Genomic DNA, 15659 nt, shown 5'->3' on the forward strand with positions numbered 1-15659 from the left:
ACCAACCCAAATATAGTCGGATTTTTTTTTCCAATACCAAACCAAGTCAAACCAAACCACTAGTCGGGTGTACACCCCTAATGGTAAGTTTATAGTATTATTCCCCATTTCATTATAGAGGGTACTTAAATGTTTTGAAAAAAAAATTCCCGAAATTCATATGACTAAAAAATTTATTGATTAACACACGAAAATTTGAGAAAATCTCCTAATTCTTGTTGAGTGACCCCTAAATGCTAAAAAATGGAGTGGATCATGGTAAGCCTATACATATTGTTCCCCCAAATCATTATGGAGAGTCTGACAAAGATTTTTTAAAAGAGTTACCAAAAACCATATCACCAATAAAAAAAAACTATTGCCTAACACACACGAAAATTGAGAAAATCGCATAATTCCTTTTGAGTGGCCCCTATATGATAAAAGAATAATGTGGATTACGGTGAGACTATATGTATTGTTCCACCCGATCATTACAAAGTTAAAGTTATAAAAAAGATGTTCCCGAAAATCATATTACAAAAAAATTCATTGACTTAATATACATGAAAAATGTGAAAATTGCTTAATTTCTAGTGGAGTGATCTTTAAATGCTAAAATATGATGTGGATCATGGTCTGTCGAAAAAATTCAAGAAAATCAGTGCATACTAATTAAAAAAAAAAAAACTAAATTCACGATTTCGTATTTCATAATGATCTTGAAATGCCAAAATAAATTACGTTAGTCATGGAGAAATGATGAGTTAATTCTTCAGGTTATTAAATAACCGACTCACCAAATTTCAAGTAAATCAAAATTCATCAACCATACTCGAAAAATAATAATCAAAATATACTAACATGCACAGAAAATAACCAAATTCATGTATATCATGAGATCATCATGTGTAATGTCTCATTAAGTGTTAATCACAACCTAATTATAGATTTATATTATACCTAAGTACATATGACTTACTATATTATTATTTTTAAATTTTTTAGAAATCAAAATCATCTAGATTAGGTTTTGGTGAAGTCAACAAAGCAGTATATAGTCTTAGTCGATCCTCCCCGAGCGAAGAAGAACGAGACAATGGCCTTCTTGGTCTAATAAAAGACAAAGAAGAAAGTGTCAAACGATGTTTATATCTTCTCCAAGCTAATTGAATAGCAACAGCACCCCAAGTTCTCCACCCTGGTGAATAATACCTTGCACTTCTTTTCACTTTTTCATTCACAAATGTATATCTGAGACAAATTCAAAATTTAAATTAAACTCGATGAATTTTGACATCAAATATAATTAATATATACTTTTAAAATTATGAATTCAGAATCTAATATAAGTTTATGTGAAGGGTTCATAATACGAAGGTCAAGACATTTAAATTTACTGTATAATTGGGCATAAATTATATTTAAAAACTACATGAATAGTACGATAAGTCAACATAGTTAATAATGAAAAATTTCCTTAAAGAAAATATTGTTAGAATTCCCAAAATTTTCATATAAAAGGGACAAATGGAGTATTTGTTAAAGTTTTTTTATTTTTACCTATATTTTTCTTGGTATTCCACTCTATGTTCACTACCTACATTGGGGTCGACCTATAGGTGAAAATTATATATTTTATGTATCGCGTAGAAAATACTAAATTCACTTAAACATTGTTTTTCACATATATTACAAGAAAAACACAACATTTTGACCGATCCATTACAAAAAAAATGTAATAGATTTACGACGATTTTATAACAAATTCATCAATGTAGATGAAATTAATTAATTTGTTACGTTTATATTCTTCCATCACAAATTTTTTGTAGACACTTTAATTCGTGATGGATTTTTTTGCCTCTTAAACACATATGAAAATATATTGAATTCAGTTGAACACATAACTGAAATACCATGATATACCTGAAATGTTGTGTCACATACTTGACGTCTTCGGCCTCGAGGCCGAAGGCCTCAGTGGTCTCGAGGGTCACCAACGTGGAGGAGGATGGTGGCAACCGCTCGACGAAAGGTCGCCGGAGACACCAGGACAATAGTTCATCTCCACTAAAATTTCCAGGGCCTAACATGCAGTAACTTTTGACACCATCTCGTAAATATTGGCTACTTTGAAGGTGTCCTCTTACTATAAATAGCATTCTTTGTACTGGATCTCCCTCTCTAGATACCTAACCAAAAAAAATATATTAGCTAAACAGTAAAATTTGTCGTTAATTTTATTTAGAGCGATAAATTAACTAAAAAAAATGTTAGATAATAGAAATTTAACGTTAAATTAGTGTTGGTATTTGTAGCTACGTACGACTCAAACTTACTATTTCCCCCTTAGTGAAAATCAGGGACTTCACACGATCACATATGTTCTCTAGAACCAAACTGTCCATATGTTGAAATAAAGGGACCTAGAATAATAAAGTACAAGTATCATTAGAATAATATCAAATGTATAGATAATATTTACTAGTGCGACTATATGATCCATGAAAATATGATTCGTTCAATAGTATTTAAGTTTGAGCAAATGACTCATATGTAACAATTCAGTCAAATTTGACCCGCATAAATATATTCATGAGTCATCTAAAGTATGTACGTAGGTCAAATTGACTCATGAGTAACATTATCACAACTTTTAGTTACACTGAATATATATCTTGTCGTGTATCAAGATGTGTTGGATAGTCATATTCTTATGAGCTAGTTTTGCCTCCTCTATATCGAAATATCAGATTAATGATGAAGGAGTAGTTACCTGTCTGACCAAGTCCAAGCACAAATGGTACTTGATGTCCCTCCTAAGACCCTCAGGAAGATTTCTAATCATGTCACATTCATCAACACCACGCATTGCAGCCCATTTATGCCTTTGAAAATTTCTAGTTCTTTGCTTTAACTCTCTAGGTAACCTTCTTCTTCTCATCCACCATTCTATATTTCTCATCTTTAGTTGCATTGCTTGTTTCTTTGATGTTGTTGCATGCAAAAACACCTACATATCAAGATATATAGTTTAATTTGTGGTAGCAAATGCATAAAAAAATTGTAAGAGTTTAAATTATATATATCATTGGACGTGTTACGTTAGAAAGTTTTATGTCATCATATGGTTAATATAATTGTCTGATTTTCAAGATTACGAATTTTATGTTTTGAAGGGGATTACTTGTAGATATCATTTTAGTAGACAACGAGTGGAGTGCATAAATCCCTTTAGAGATAAGGGTGAGTACATTGACAATGCATATAACTCAAAGTCTTAATCTCTTTATTCAAGATTAGTAATAACTCATTTATCTGTTTCATTTGATATGATCATGCCTGACTCGATATAGGATTTAAGACGGAGAAGATGACATTTGAAACTTGTGATTATAAGATATGTTATAATATGGTGTAGTTATAAGACTTTTAAAATTTGTGGTCCTAAACATGTATAATGATGTGTAAAACTTAAACTCATTTATTATATTGTTGTAATTTCATGAATACTATAGAAATAAATTTTCTCGAGATGAGGTAAAATACTTTCTCCGTTTACTTTTACTTTTCATTTTTAACATACCAAGAATAGATTATTGTCTTTTTTTTCTGTTTTACCCTCAACATTAATAATTACTTATTTCTCAAATCATTTTCAAGATCTAAAACTATAGATCAATTAATATTAGTTTATGATAAAAGACTTATATTTATTATTATTTTTCAAGAGTCGTATAAAGTTTAAAGTGAACCAGTAAAAATGAACGGATATAATAGGAAAGCAAATTTACCTTGATGTTGCCAATGAACATGGTGACTAAAATTAGTCCAGAGGTGAGAACTATGATTATGAAAATCACTTCTAGCCAATCTGTTGTGCTCTCCAAGTTCCCAAATGTGCTGCTCAATATTCAAGCGGAAAAATGGACAAGTAAGAATAAACGGAGAGAGTATTAAATAAAAGTCATGCTCGAAATTTCAAAAATTATTGTGTATAGCACTCAAGTTGAATTCTTCAAATATACATTATTTTTCTCTATGAAAATCTGAAATTAGCTACGAACTTTATTGATAATCTTTCGTAGTTAGAATTTTTTTTTATCCCTAATCCCATTGTTAAATAGGATTAACAATAAATTTTGTTGTTTAGCTATAATATTTATCCGTTGCTAATTTATGTTCTTTAATAGTGATTTAAAGAATCCGACAAGCACCCTCACAACATTTTTTGAAAAGTCCGAGCAAAATCACATAAAATTAGTACATACCTTAGAGTCATGAGGCCCCAAAATATTGGAAGTAGTATTTTCTCAATTCGATTTTCATTAGAGACAAGTTGAACAGTCCATTTATAAGCTCCATAATCAAAATTTTGTCCATTTTTAAGACAAGTAAATCTTGCATTAATTGTCTCTCCCCACATTAATCTATTTTTTTCCTTCACCAAATAACTTGTTCCATAATATATTGACTCTTCACATGCCAACATTTTTAGGGTACAACCTTTTGTAACTATGCATTGTTCTTTAAGACATTTGGCTGCCCTTTGAATACCTAGCAAGTACCAACATGCTCCCACAGCCTGCATGTTCGGGTTCAGAGTACGAAAGTCAAACTAAAGACGTACACATACGTATGTGAATTATTCAAGTACTATAGATTTGAGAGTCAAATTTTGTCTCAATTTTGCATGTTCAGATTCAGAGTACGAAAGTCAAACTAAAGCACACGTATGTGAATTTTGAGAGTCAAATTTTGTCTCAATTTGTGTGGCCTCCTTTTTTAGATTTCGAAAGTCAAATGAATTTTTCTTTGATTGTGATTTTTTATATGCCATCAATTATTGGGATTATAGTACTTTTTACGTTGTTTCTGAATATATTTTTAAAAACTTAAAGATTTCATATGTTTGAATTTAGGGTCAAAATAAAAAAAAAATAACTTTCGAAATTTGAAAGGTGCGACATAAATTAGGACGAAAAAAAGTATATATATTTAAAAACTACATATGAACAGACAACAGTATTGTAAATCAACAAAGTAATAAATTAAGTCTGATAATAAGAAAATGAGAAGTTAATTTAAAGTTCATGAGTTTATAAAGTAAAAGGATACATGATGACATTCAATTTTAATTTCAAAATTAAAATAGAAATTATAAATAAAAATAAAAATAATGTCGTATAAAATGAAATAAAGATCGTAAAGTTTTATTTCACTGTAATAAAAACAAGAATATTAGCTACCAGATTTGTTATTAATGTGTCACTAATTAAATAGTCAGTAGCTAACCAAAGATTTTTCTTTTTTAGAATAATTCATTTACTTTAGAACCTAATAAATTTCCTTTATCATGTACACATAATTATATTTTGTGGAGAATTTAAGTTATATACACATAAAATTTAAAAACAAAGCAACGTAACTTATTATAACATGTTATTTACTTTATTTTCCATATTATGATATCATGTTTGTTTTACAACAATTATGATAATGTGAATATAAAATTATAAATATATACTGTCAATGTATAAAACTTACGTGTGATGAGACAAAATAAGCGATGATGTTAAGTGCAATTCCCCACCAAACAGTGCCAAAAATGTAGCCAGACAGATTCTGCATTCTTCTCAAGAGGCAAATTGAGTGATAGATTTTGGGAAGATATTGAAATAAAAATATAATTAATAAAACTGTCATCACTGTTGTTGTTAATCCTTTTTCCAATAAAATTGGGATCCCTACCCACATAACTAGCTGCAAAAAAAAATAAATGAAAATTAATTAATCACGTAATGAATTTAAGTTATATATATTGATAATATAAAGCATTATTTATACTAGTTATCGACGAATTGTATCATGTATCTGGTACAATTGAATCTCCTTTGTTGGAAAATTATAAAAAGCAAATAAGGAATAAATGTGTTGCATCTCTTCTAAAAGAGTACGTTATTAGAGATAGAACATTTATATTAAGTATGTCATGATCATATTATCTAAAAGTTCATTTGGTTAGCGATAACATATTTTTATTTAGTTAATTATATTTTTTAATACGTCTCTTTAATTACGTGAGGCCTGATTATTTTTCATAAATCAAGCATGTGATTGTGAATTAGAACGCAATACCCTCATCTGTTCTATGCTATATAGAAGTGTGACTATCTGATAAAAAATATTATTTACACTTACATCAAATTCCTGAAAGAAATTATTGTTATTAAAGAACCAGATATGCATTCGTCGAATTTTAAATAGTTATTAAAAGAAGAATATATTGGTTTATATCACATGCAACAAAAGTAATAGATGACATGCACGTTTTTTTGTCATCTTTTAGTAAATAATTCATGCTAAAATCCAAAAATATATACACCACTTGCTATCAAGTACTGATAATTGCAACTAAAAGGTATGTAAATTCTAAAATATAAAAATTATAATTTTAAACATTTAAGCCAAAATTGTTTCCAAATTCATAAACTACAAACTAAAAAGGAAATATAGTCATATGTCCCTATACAAGAAAAGCTTATCATTAAGGATAAAATTGAAACTTTAAATTAAATTATTTCTAAATTGTCATTTTTTTATAACAGATTAAAAAAAAAGAAATATGATTATATAAACTGAAACAACAGAATATATATATCATACACACATACAAAAAAAAAAGAGTTCAACATATACACGACAACTTGTTAACATCTTAAATTCTGAAGCCGTTTCTGATAACGAGAAATTGAGTAAGTGAGAGAGGTATAACTTACTCACCTGAGGTAAAGGTAGTATAACAAAGAGATCAAATAAGAAACCTTTGTTAGCCTTCAAGTATGGTATATTATTTGTTCTTCTATTTATCATCATCTTGAATTGCAACCACATATTGCATACATGTAAACCATCGTTGATACATCGTAAAACCGTCACGGTGACGGAAAACCACCCATCGACGAAAAGACACATACAATTTTCACTTATAGAAATTGTATAGAAAAAAAGTGGATCAACAAAAAGACCAATTGCACATACTAACAAGAAAACTCTATTCCATTCTTTAACCCATTGTGCTTTAGGGTCTATCAATTTGCTTCTTGAAAATATCATGTTTAATCCAACTTTATTATTTCTGTCATCACGACCACCACCATTATATGGTTCATGGATTTTGTTGCACTCATTATGGGAGTACTCGTTTTCATCTTCATCTTCATCTTCATCGTCAGTACTAATACCATATGTATGTTCATGATGACTAGTCATTTTTAGTGTATCTAGAGGGTGTTACTACTAAAAACACGTGTATTGATCTTCTCTTGTGTTTGGAAGGTGTCACTATTAAAAACACGCGTATTTTTTCTCTTGTAATATTGGAGAGTGTTATTACTACCTAGAAACTAACACATGTATTTTTCTCTTGTGTCAAGAGGGTGTCACTACTAAAAATACGTGAATTTTTTTGATGGAATACAATCTAGAACTGTTTTTGATGGATTTTCAATGGAAATACAAGATTTTAAACAGGAACGTCCATTGGAAATCCGCGGGATTGAAGAGAGAAAGGGTTAGCTTTGGGAATTAGAGAAGAGAAGAGAATATATGCAGAGTTTTGGGAGGTATATAACATGTGTCAAGAAGAAGATACAAATAAATTGAAGTTTTTTTGGAATATTTGATAGAGTAAGAAGACAAATTTGATAAAATACCTAAACTGACCCTTGGTAATTTGTAGTACTACATGTATCAATTAATGGAATTGAAAAAATAGAAAGATAAAAAAAAAATTGGTTTTAGTTATATATACGATGGACGAGATTTCTTTATCTGTAATCAGAGGTTTGGGTTTGAGTTTTGGGAATAGAAAACCTCCTAGTAATGGAGTACTTTCCCCTCTATGAACTCTATACACTGTGAATTTAAATTAGTCGAGTCAGTAAATTTCAAATATTAGATGATCATTAAACCTAGAATAAAAAATGATGAAAAAGAAAAGTTGGAAAAGGGTAATATTGGAAAAAAACAAAGGGAAAAAAGAGACAAAAATAGGGACATTTTTTTGTATATAAAAAAACAAATATTTGAAGGAAGGTGCAGAGGTTATGTCATATACTCACAAATAAGTTTGAAAGACACAATTTCGAAGAACTTTCCCTTTTTTTGTTTGTTTGCAAATCAATTAATATGAAGGAAAAAAAAACACTATCCTACGTTACGACTAGTACAAACATTACTATTAAATCAAATATCACTTTCAAAAAAATAATAAGTAATTATTAATAGAGACGTTAGGTACTTGAAGAGATCACCTAAAGATTTTCTAATCAGTTTAAGTTATACACACTGACAGTATAATTCGAAGTAACATGAAACTGTAATTATAACATGGTATAGAGTGTATGGTTCGATTTTCCCATGTTAGGTTGGTCCTAACTCCTAATATTTTGAGGAAAGAAAGTTTCTTATTTCACGCTCACTAAAAAAAAAATATAATTTACCAAGTTATCTCTATTTATTAGATGTTTCTTGAAAATTAAGCATTAATAAGAAAAAAGTAGTTATTCAATACAAAGGTATAGTTGGAAGAATATAGTAGTACTAATTTTTTATCAGCAATTCTTAAAGCAACACTTATTTTGAGACAGTGTTTTTTGCTAAAGTGAGACTTATTTTGAAACGAACGGAGTAATAAATAAGCAATTCCTCTATTTTAATTTATTTGTCTGATTTTGACTTGATACAGAGAGAACAATAAATAAGTAATCTATTTGTTTTAGTTTATTTGTCTGATTTAACTTAACATAGAGTTTAAGAAAGTAAAATGACGCTTAAAACTTGTACTCTTAAACTAAAAATATGTAAAATGTATCAAAATATCATTTAATCTTATGGTCTAACAAACATTACGTGAAAATTTAAAATTAAAGAGTTAAAAACACATCTATGTTTTGTGGTAACTAATATCTATGTTTGAAGGCTAAATTCGAAGAGAAGAACACATCTATGTTTTGTGGTAACCAATAGCTGTTGATTTCAACTTTGAAACTCGGTGGGTAATGGACTCGCCCCTCTCTCTTCCCTTCTCCATATTGAACACAAACCATATAGATAAGAAAAAGAACACATATAGTATGCTTTTGATCAACCACTGAAAAGAACAATTAAGATGAAACAACAATTTTATGCCTCTCAATATTGCAACATACCAGATAGTAAAGTTGCAGCATAGCAATAAGATGAACATCACAAAATCAATCTGATACATGTCATTTACCCATTTTCATTGCACAGTTAGCAGAGAATGGAAGAGGTAGAGTGTGTACTATTTACATACAGGTTCAATCTTTTATCAGTAGAAAGCCTTCTTCTTTACATTTGCACGATTCGTGACTTCCATTCTATTATCTAGATTCACCTGCATTGAAAATATTTCAGATCACAATAATGGTAAAAAGTTAGTGAGAATGATTGATATGGGAATGAAATATATCAAGAATATATTGGCATGTCTAATGGCGTTGATGATTATAAAGTTCATAGGAAAAACATAGTGAATAATGAAAAGGATGTACCATAGCAAAACTATGTTGCTCGAACTCTTCAAAAGTGGCACCGAGTGCACGTTGGATCCTCAAAAATTAGTACATTTTTGGAGGATCTGACGTGGGCGCGGCAACATTTTTGAAGAGTCCAAACAACATAGTAGCAAAAGATGAGAAGGCAAAGACGCCAAAGAACTTTGATGATCAAAAACACCTAGCAACAGAATGACTGACGAAGACATTGATTGGACTTCTTAGGTGAGTCATCCCCCTAGAGACTTAATTGAAAACGCTGGGATTGAAACCAGTACCAAATCTAACATTTTCTCAGACTACATTTCAGCTTTCTAGTCAAAAGCCCCTAATAAGTGATACTCCCTCGTGTCTCATTTTATGTGAAACACTTGCCTTTATAGTCTCCTAAAGGCTAAAACGGATCACCTTTCTATATTTAGATTATATTTAAATTTCTCATTTTATCCTTAATATCATTGATTTTATAGTCATAGTATGTCTATGGAATGTTTAGGACTCTGCACTCTAACACGATATAAAGCCAGAAGCTACTAAACTATGATGAATACAAACGCTAAGTTCTGCAATATATCTTCAGACTTAGCTCCACCACAATAATTTGGATTTACAGTTCAAACTATTGATATGTTTTTTTATCTTTTATACCAGTCAAAAAGTAAAAATATTGAGCAACAATAAGTGGCTAAGAGTAAAAAGGTTACCATAAAACCACTCGACTTTGTGCTCTGGCAGCTTCTTTTATTCTCATTTTTGTAACTTGAGAATTTTGTACTACACCCCTGGTTGTCTTTGGCAACTGACTTCTGGCTCATACCCATTTTCACAACAGCATTCTCCTTACCACTGCTCACAACCCTTCTACAATGGCTACTTCCAATTCTTTCACTAGGCTTTGAGACCAAAATTGAGGCTACACGTCCATTGGCTCTTTGAGGAACCAATGCTTTTCTTTGTACATTAGTCGGATGAACCTATAACAACACACACAATTTGGATAAACAAATCAGTTTATCAATGGTTAAATGCGGCAAGAAACGCTAGTAATGCACCCCTCCCACCAAGCAGAAGGATGTCAATTTATAAAAAATGCTTGTCCGGCTACAATGTTTAACACTAAATAAACCCTTGTCAATCCCCAAACTTTGCAGTAAAATAGAAGGCAAAAGTTTTCCTGGCCAAAACATAATCTTCTAAATATAAAAGTTGTCGAATGATGAAAAAAAAAGGAGGAAGTTTTCCATATAAAGCTTTTTAACGACTTTTCTGGTTTCTCACCTTTGGTCTATTAGTTTCAGTGGGAACAGACGAAGAAACAGATCTTCCAGTAACCATTTTAGGGATAGAAGTTCTGTTATGAGCTTGAACAGGAACCTTGGACTTATTAGCCAGTTTCGCTTCTACAATTGTAGTTACATTTCTGCTATCTGGAGTTTTCTCTTTACTTTCTCTCTCAGTTTCGCCTTCCCTTTCTTTGTAGGGAATTGAAGAAGATCCTACACTCGATTTACTTGAGGAAGATTTCTGACCTTCTGATTGCCTACAAACATTTACCTCCATCCTTGATGCTTGTCTTGTAACACAACTTTTCCTCAGACTTACTCTTAGAGATGACAATAGCCCAGTAGTTTGACCAAGTACTGGACCAGACACTTCAAAGGACTTCTGTCCACAAGCTTCAGATGTAATGGTGCTTGATGAATCACTAACACACAACTCTTGCTTGTAACACTCTTCACCGTGCTCTGATGTAATGCTGCTGCTTATTGAGCGGGTTTTGTCACTATAGACAGCCAAAGAATTCGAGCTAATCTTTTTATCCCTGGAATTCAGAGCTTGACAAGCAGAATCTGAGTCTATAGCTGCAGAGCTTGTTAATTTTTTATGATTTGTCTTATGCTCAACTACTTTATCAGCTTCTAAACCCCCTTTACTTAAGTGATTTACTGGATGTTTCTTATCCAAAGTAAGCATCTGATCTCCTTGACTCCACTGTCTGCTTCGGAAATCTTTGCCTCTTGATCTTGAAACTGAAGGTGGGAGCTTAGGAGAAGATGATCCCTGCATGCCATGCTCCAGGTTTATGGAACTCTCTCCAGAGCGAGAAAATGCAGACTTCAACTCTCGAGAAGAAGCCTGGTGAAACCTGAAAGCTCATTCAACTTAGAGATACCACAATACTATAGTGAAACTGCTGCAAAAACAGAAGATGCTTACGGATGGCTTATGTGGAACCATTCATCGTCCCTGCAACAAAAAGATGAAAATGCTGGATTGAAAAACTAATTTCCCAAGAAACCAGCATAAAGTTGAGAAACCCAAACAAACATACAGCCACTCACATGTCTTTATAGGCAGACTTACATTCCAAGTTAAGGTCCACCCACACAGGGGCCTCAATTTGATCCTGCAGATATCAGCATCAGGAAAACATCACAACCATAACCAAATAACTAAAATGCATAAGGCCCTTACAAACCATTGTAACAGTTTCAATCGCTATGGAGTATGGCCACATTAAGTTACACTTACAAGGTGACAGAGAAGTTACGGCAAAATAACAAATCAATCAAACAAACTACACATCAATCCCAAACTGGCTTCACTCTTAACTATATAAATCTTATATACTCACATTCCATTCTATCTGAACCTATTTCACCCCAATACTAAATAATTTATCTTTTCTTTGTTCATGGCGAAGGAACAATTTTGTAAGAACGTTTTGAATGACCAGGTACCATTGGTGACAATCAAATAAGAAAAGGTAGTCTGAACATAAACATAAACCAAAACCACCGCAACTCGTAAGCTACAGAGAGATGAGGAATGCAAAAGCAGGACTGTTAACACAAGATAAGAATTGGTCCAAAACAACTCATTAAAGTGAGTACCAATAAGAAATGCGAGAGGAATTTCCATTCTTTTTTTCTATACAAACCCATTTCAACCAGGTGAAACCCATAACATCCACCACAAAACAAACATCTCAACAACAATTACAACAAGGTCTTAATCCCAAAACCACAGTGATTCCGAAAGCTATTGTAGATGAGAGATAAACATAACGATTGCTAACACAAACAAAGAACCCAAAAAAAAAAGACTAATTAGGCCAAAACAGCTTTCGAGTAAACAAGTACCCTTTAGATTGCTTGTTTTCCAACGGAATAGGGCTTGGTGGTAGCCTGAAAGACCGGGTCTTTTCGTAGTACTAGTCTTATTCTTGTAGTTTCTGGCTTATGGTATGTGTATCATCTATTGTTACTACGTTTTAGGTGATCGCACTATGTTGCTGGTGTTGTTATTCCTCGCATGTATGCTCTGCATTGCTTTCCAACTAGTTGTCATGTCTTCTCCACCACCATTTTTCCTTTCCATGACTCTTTGATTTGCTTCAATTGAGTTGAAGGTCTCTCGAAAACAACCTCTCTACCTCCACGAGGTAGGGTAAGTTCTGCATTCACTCAACCCTCCCCTGACCCCACTTTGTGGAATTTCACTAGCTATGTTACTGTTGATGAGAAATGCCATAGAAAATCCCATTTTCTTATTCAATACAAACCATTTCAACAACATAAAATGGGTCTCAATCCTAAAACCACAATGATTAGTAAGCTAAGTGATGCAAAATAATGACTGCTAACACAAACAAAGAAACCCCAAATTAAAGCAAGTTCCAAATGAGAAATGCCAGAGAACATTTCCATTCTTTTTTTCTATACAAACCCATTTCAACTACGTGAAATGGGGTCTCAAACCCCGCATTTCAGCAAAAAAATATACAACCACCAAGAGGATTAAACAGAAAAGTTGTTAAAGCAATAAAAGATATACCAGAAACGCCCAGTGATCGAACTGTTCGTTGTGTTTCTTGGATAAATTTTCAACCCCATTGTCTCCACGATCTGCAGTGGGAAGTTTGTTTGACGGTTTTCTCAGACCCATTTGAGCCTTCATCGGAATCTGTGAAATCTCCGGCCAGTTTACTGTCTCTCCGGTGCCTTTTTGGCCTTCTTTTCAAATTGGAGGGATTTATTTAAAAGAGCAAATTGGCACGAGGTCCTTGAAAGTTTCAAAAAGTACAATATAATCCTCTTCTTTTTCAAAGTTTTATGTTGGTTTTTTTTTTTTTTGGTACATTGAAAGATATTACTCGTCGGTCTCATTTTATGTGACATCGTTTGACTTAACACATTGTATAAGAAAAAAGGGAAGACTTTTAAAATTTGCTTACATATTTGTGTAGCTGTAAATAATTTTATTAAGGGTAAAAGAGGATTTTTAAAGTTAAATTATTTCTAATTATAAGAAGGTGACATTCTTTTTTGGACGAACTAAAATGAAAAAGGTAGAGGCGTATCTAGAGGGGGTGTCGTGGGTTCAAGTGAACCCATGTTCCCCTCTCTAGATCATATATAGTAGTGTTATATTTTTTAAAAATTATTTAAATATAAATGTGTGAACCCATGTTCAAAGTATCATATAAAAATGTGATAATGATTGGGTGCACTTCTCTAAGTGAGAGATAGAAATTTAAATCTTATATCTATCTTGTCTCTTTGAGTAACACTTTTCCAAGTGGTAATCAGTTACACTTTTGTCGTTTCAACTAATTTTTCTTTTGTTTTTTTCCTTTATTCTTTCAAAATTTTCAAGTGTGTTACATTGAGAATTCCTAAAAAATTTAGCATTGTAAATTTTTTATATAATTAAATCAAATGTGTATATTAAAATTTAAAACTAGTAGTATTATATATTTTGGACCTATAATTTTAAAACTTTAATGGTTCATATTACGAACTAAAAGTCAAATCGATCAAATTTATATTAGAGATATATTTTTTCGCAATCGTGCACCCATCTAGCCGAAATTCTGGATACGCCTCTGGAAAAAGGGTGTGATATAAAATGGGATGGATGAAGTAAACTACTTAAAATCGTGCATAAGCTACATTGCTTGAATTTGCCAGAAGCAAAAAAAGGTCATTTTATTGATTGCGTCCTCTCATGCTATCAAATCTTCTCTGTGGTTGTGATCTTCATTCGTTATCTCTAGATATAAATAATAGTCGTTTTGTTGAACTTCAACAATTATTCGCAATCTTCAATAATAGCTCTAAGAGGGGGAACTATATGTTTTTCTTTTGGATGAGCTTGATAACACGTAAGCAATATGTTTCTGCTTTAAATTTTGTGTATCACCTTTTTTTACTAGTTTGAGCTCTTGTTTGATACTCCATATTTATATAGTAAGACTTGAGGTAGATCTCTATTTGTGCTTATTAGCTATTGTAAAAAGATCACCCAAATGTTTATGACTAAATTAAGATATTGAATAACAAAATTTAGTATTCTGGTTTGATTATATCTCAAATCTCAATATACAAATATGTATTCATACTTACACATCTTAATCTTCATCGAAAGAAAATGAGGCCTAAGTTGCTTCAAACTCAAAGCAAACATGATATAATTTTAGTGCTAATTTATTTTACTGTGGAGGTTAGTTATGAATATTAATCGATCTGAATAGTAAGTTAACATATAGCGGGGATAGCTCAGTTGGGAGAGCGTCAGACTGAAGATCTGAAGGTCACGTGTTCGATCCACGTTCACCGCATTATTACTTTTTTCTTTTTTTTTTCTTTTTTCATACCTTTTCTTTTTTCATATTTTTTGTTCGATTGTCTTATTTGATCATCTTTTTGATTTTTTATGCGTTTGAATCATGGAAACAATCATTAATGTCTGCTAAAGTAGAATGCATATTTTGTGTTTTTTTTCACCCCTTCTACGGTGAGAGGGATGATTTCTTTTATATAAAGGTCTCGCTTACGCACACTTGACTATTCCACTAAAAGACCTACTACTTTTCACCGGCAAAATATACTGTTCAAGCCAACTTATCCACATTATCCACACCTCGCTACTCCACATAAAAAACCTACTACGTCCCACCGGCACAGGTATCCTTCCTTCTTGACAATCCACAAAGTAGCATCTCATTTCATTTTTACTGCTTAGCCCAAAGGGTTCTACTGGATACATCAATCAGTCCAAAAATATACAAGTATACAGCAATAGCAACAACTT

General features: G+C 31.8%; 2 protein-coding genes and 1 non-coding gene across 4 annotated transcripts; 1 reads left to right on the forward strand and 2 right to left on the reverse strand.

Annotated features, from left to right (window-relative positions):
• Positions 1–836: 836 nt before the first annotated feature.
• LOC125865409 (cyclic nucleotide-gated ion channel 4-like) lies at positions 837–7269 on the reverse strand. Its single transcript, XM_049545602.1, has 8 exons — positions 6766–7269; positions 5530–5745; positions 4254–4567; positions 3777–3885; positions 2759–2995; positions 2322–2408; positions 1909–2174; positions 837–1233 (listed from the first exon to the last, which is right to left on the reverse strand). The coding sequence occupies exons 1-8, from the start codon at positions 7252–7254 to the stop codon at positions 984–986; spliced, it is 1968 nt and encodes a 655-aa protein (XP_049401559.1). The 5' UTR covers positions 7255–7269; the 3' UTR covers positions 837–983.
• A 1849-nt stretch (positions 7270–9118) lies between these two features.
• LOC125866315 (uncharacterized) lies at positions 9119–13557 on the reverse strand. Of its 2 annotated transcripts, XM_049546656.1 has the most exons (7): positions 13401–13557; positions 11906–11970; positions 11781–11810; positions 10842–11709; positions 10268–10537; positions 9323–9403; positions 9119–9136 (listed from the first exon to the last, which is right to left on the reverse strand). In XM_049546656.1, the coding sequence occupies exons 1-6, from the start codon at positions 13521–13523 to the stop codon at positions 9338–9340; spliced, it is 1422 nt and encodes a 473-aa protein (XP_049402613.1). In that variant the 5' UTR covers positions 13524–13557; the 3' UTR covers positions 9119–9136; positions 9323–9337. The 2 variants fall into 2 exon arrangements, with proteins under 2 accessions (XP_049402613.1, XP_049402612.1); XM_049546655.1 differs by lacking the exon at positions 9119–9136 and having other exon boundaries at positions 9149–9403.
• Positions 13558–15113: 1556 nt separating this feature from the next.
• Positions 15114–15186, forward strand: TRNAF-GAA (transfer RNA phenylalanine (anticodon GAA)). The gene has a single exon. It is a non-coding gene; the product is annotated as a tRNA-Phe (tRNA).
• The last annotated feature ends 473 nt before the right edge of the window (positions 15187–15659 follow it).

This window comes from Solanum stenotomum, chromosome 5 (assembly GCF_019186545.1).
Source record: "Solanum stenotomum isolate F172 chromosome 5, ASM1918654v1, whole genome shotgun sequence".
Taxonomy (NCBI): Eukaryota; Viridiplantae; Streptophyta; class Magnoliopsida; order Solanales; family Solanaceae; genus Solanum; species Solanum stenotomum.

Coding starts and splice junctions, on each gene's coding strand:
- LOC125865409 (XM_049545602.1), bottom strand. CDS start 7,254: ATGACTAGTCATCATGAACATACATATGGTATTAGTACTGACGATGAA. Junction 4,568..5,529: donor CTTATTTTGTCTCATCACAC/GTAAGTTTTATA, acceptor CCGAACATGCAG/GCTGTGGGAGCATGTTGGTA. Junction 3,886..4,253: donor TGGGGCCTCATGACTCTAAG/GTATGTACTAAT, acceptor AATATTGAGCAG/CACATTTGGGAACTTGGAGA.
- LOC125866315 (XM_049546656.1), bottom strand. CDS start 13,523: ATGAAGGCTCAAATGGGTCTGAGAAAACCGTCAAACAAACTTCCCACT. Junction 11,811..11,905: donor AAGTCTGCCTATAAAGACAT/GTGAGTGGCTGT, acceptor TTTTTGTTGCAG/GGACGATGAATGGTTCCACA. Junction 9,404..10,267: donor CAAAGTCGAGTGGTTTTATG/GTAACCTTTTTA, acceptor TTTTCAATGCAG/GTGAATCTAGATAATAGAAT.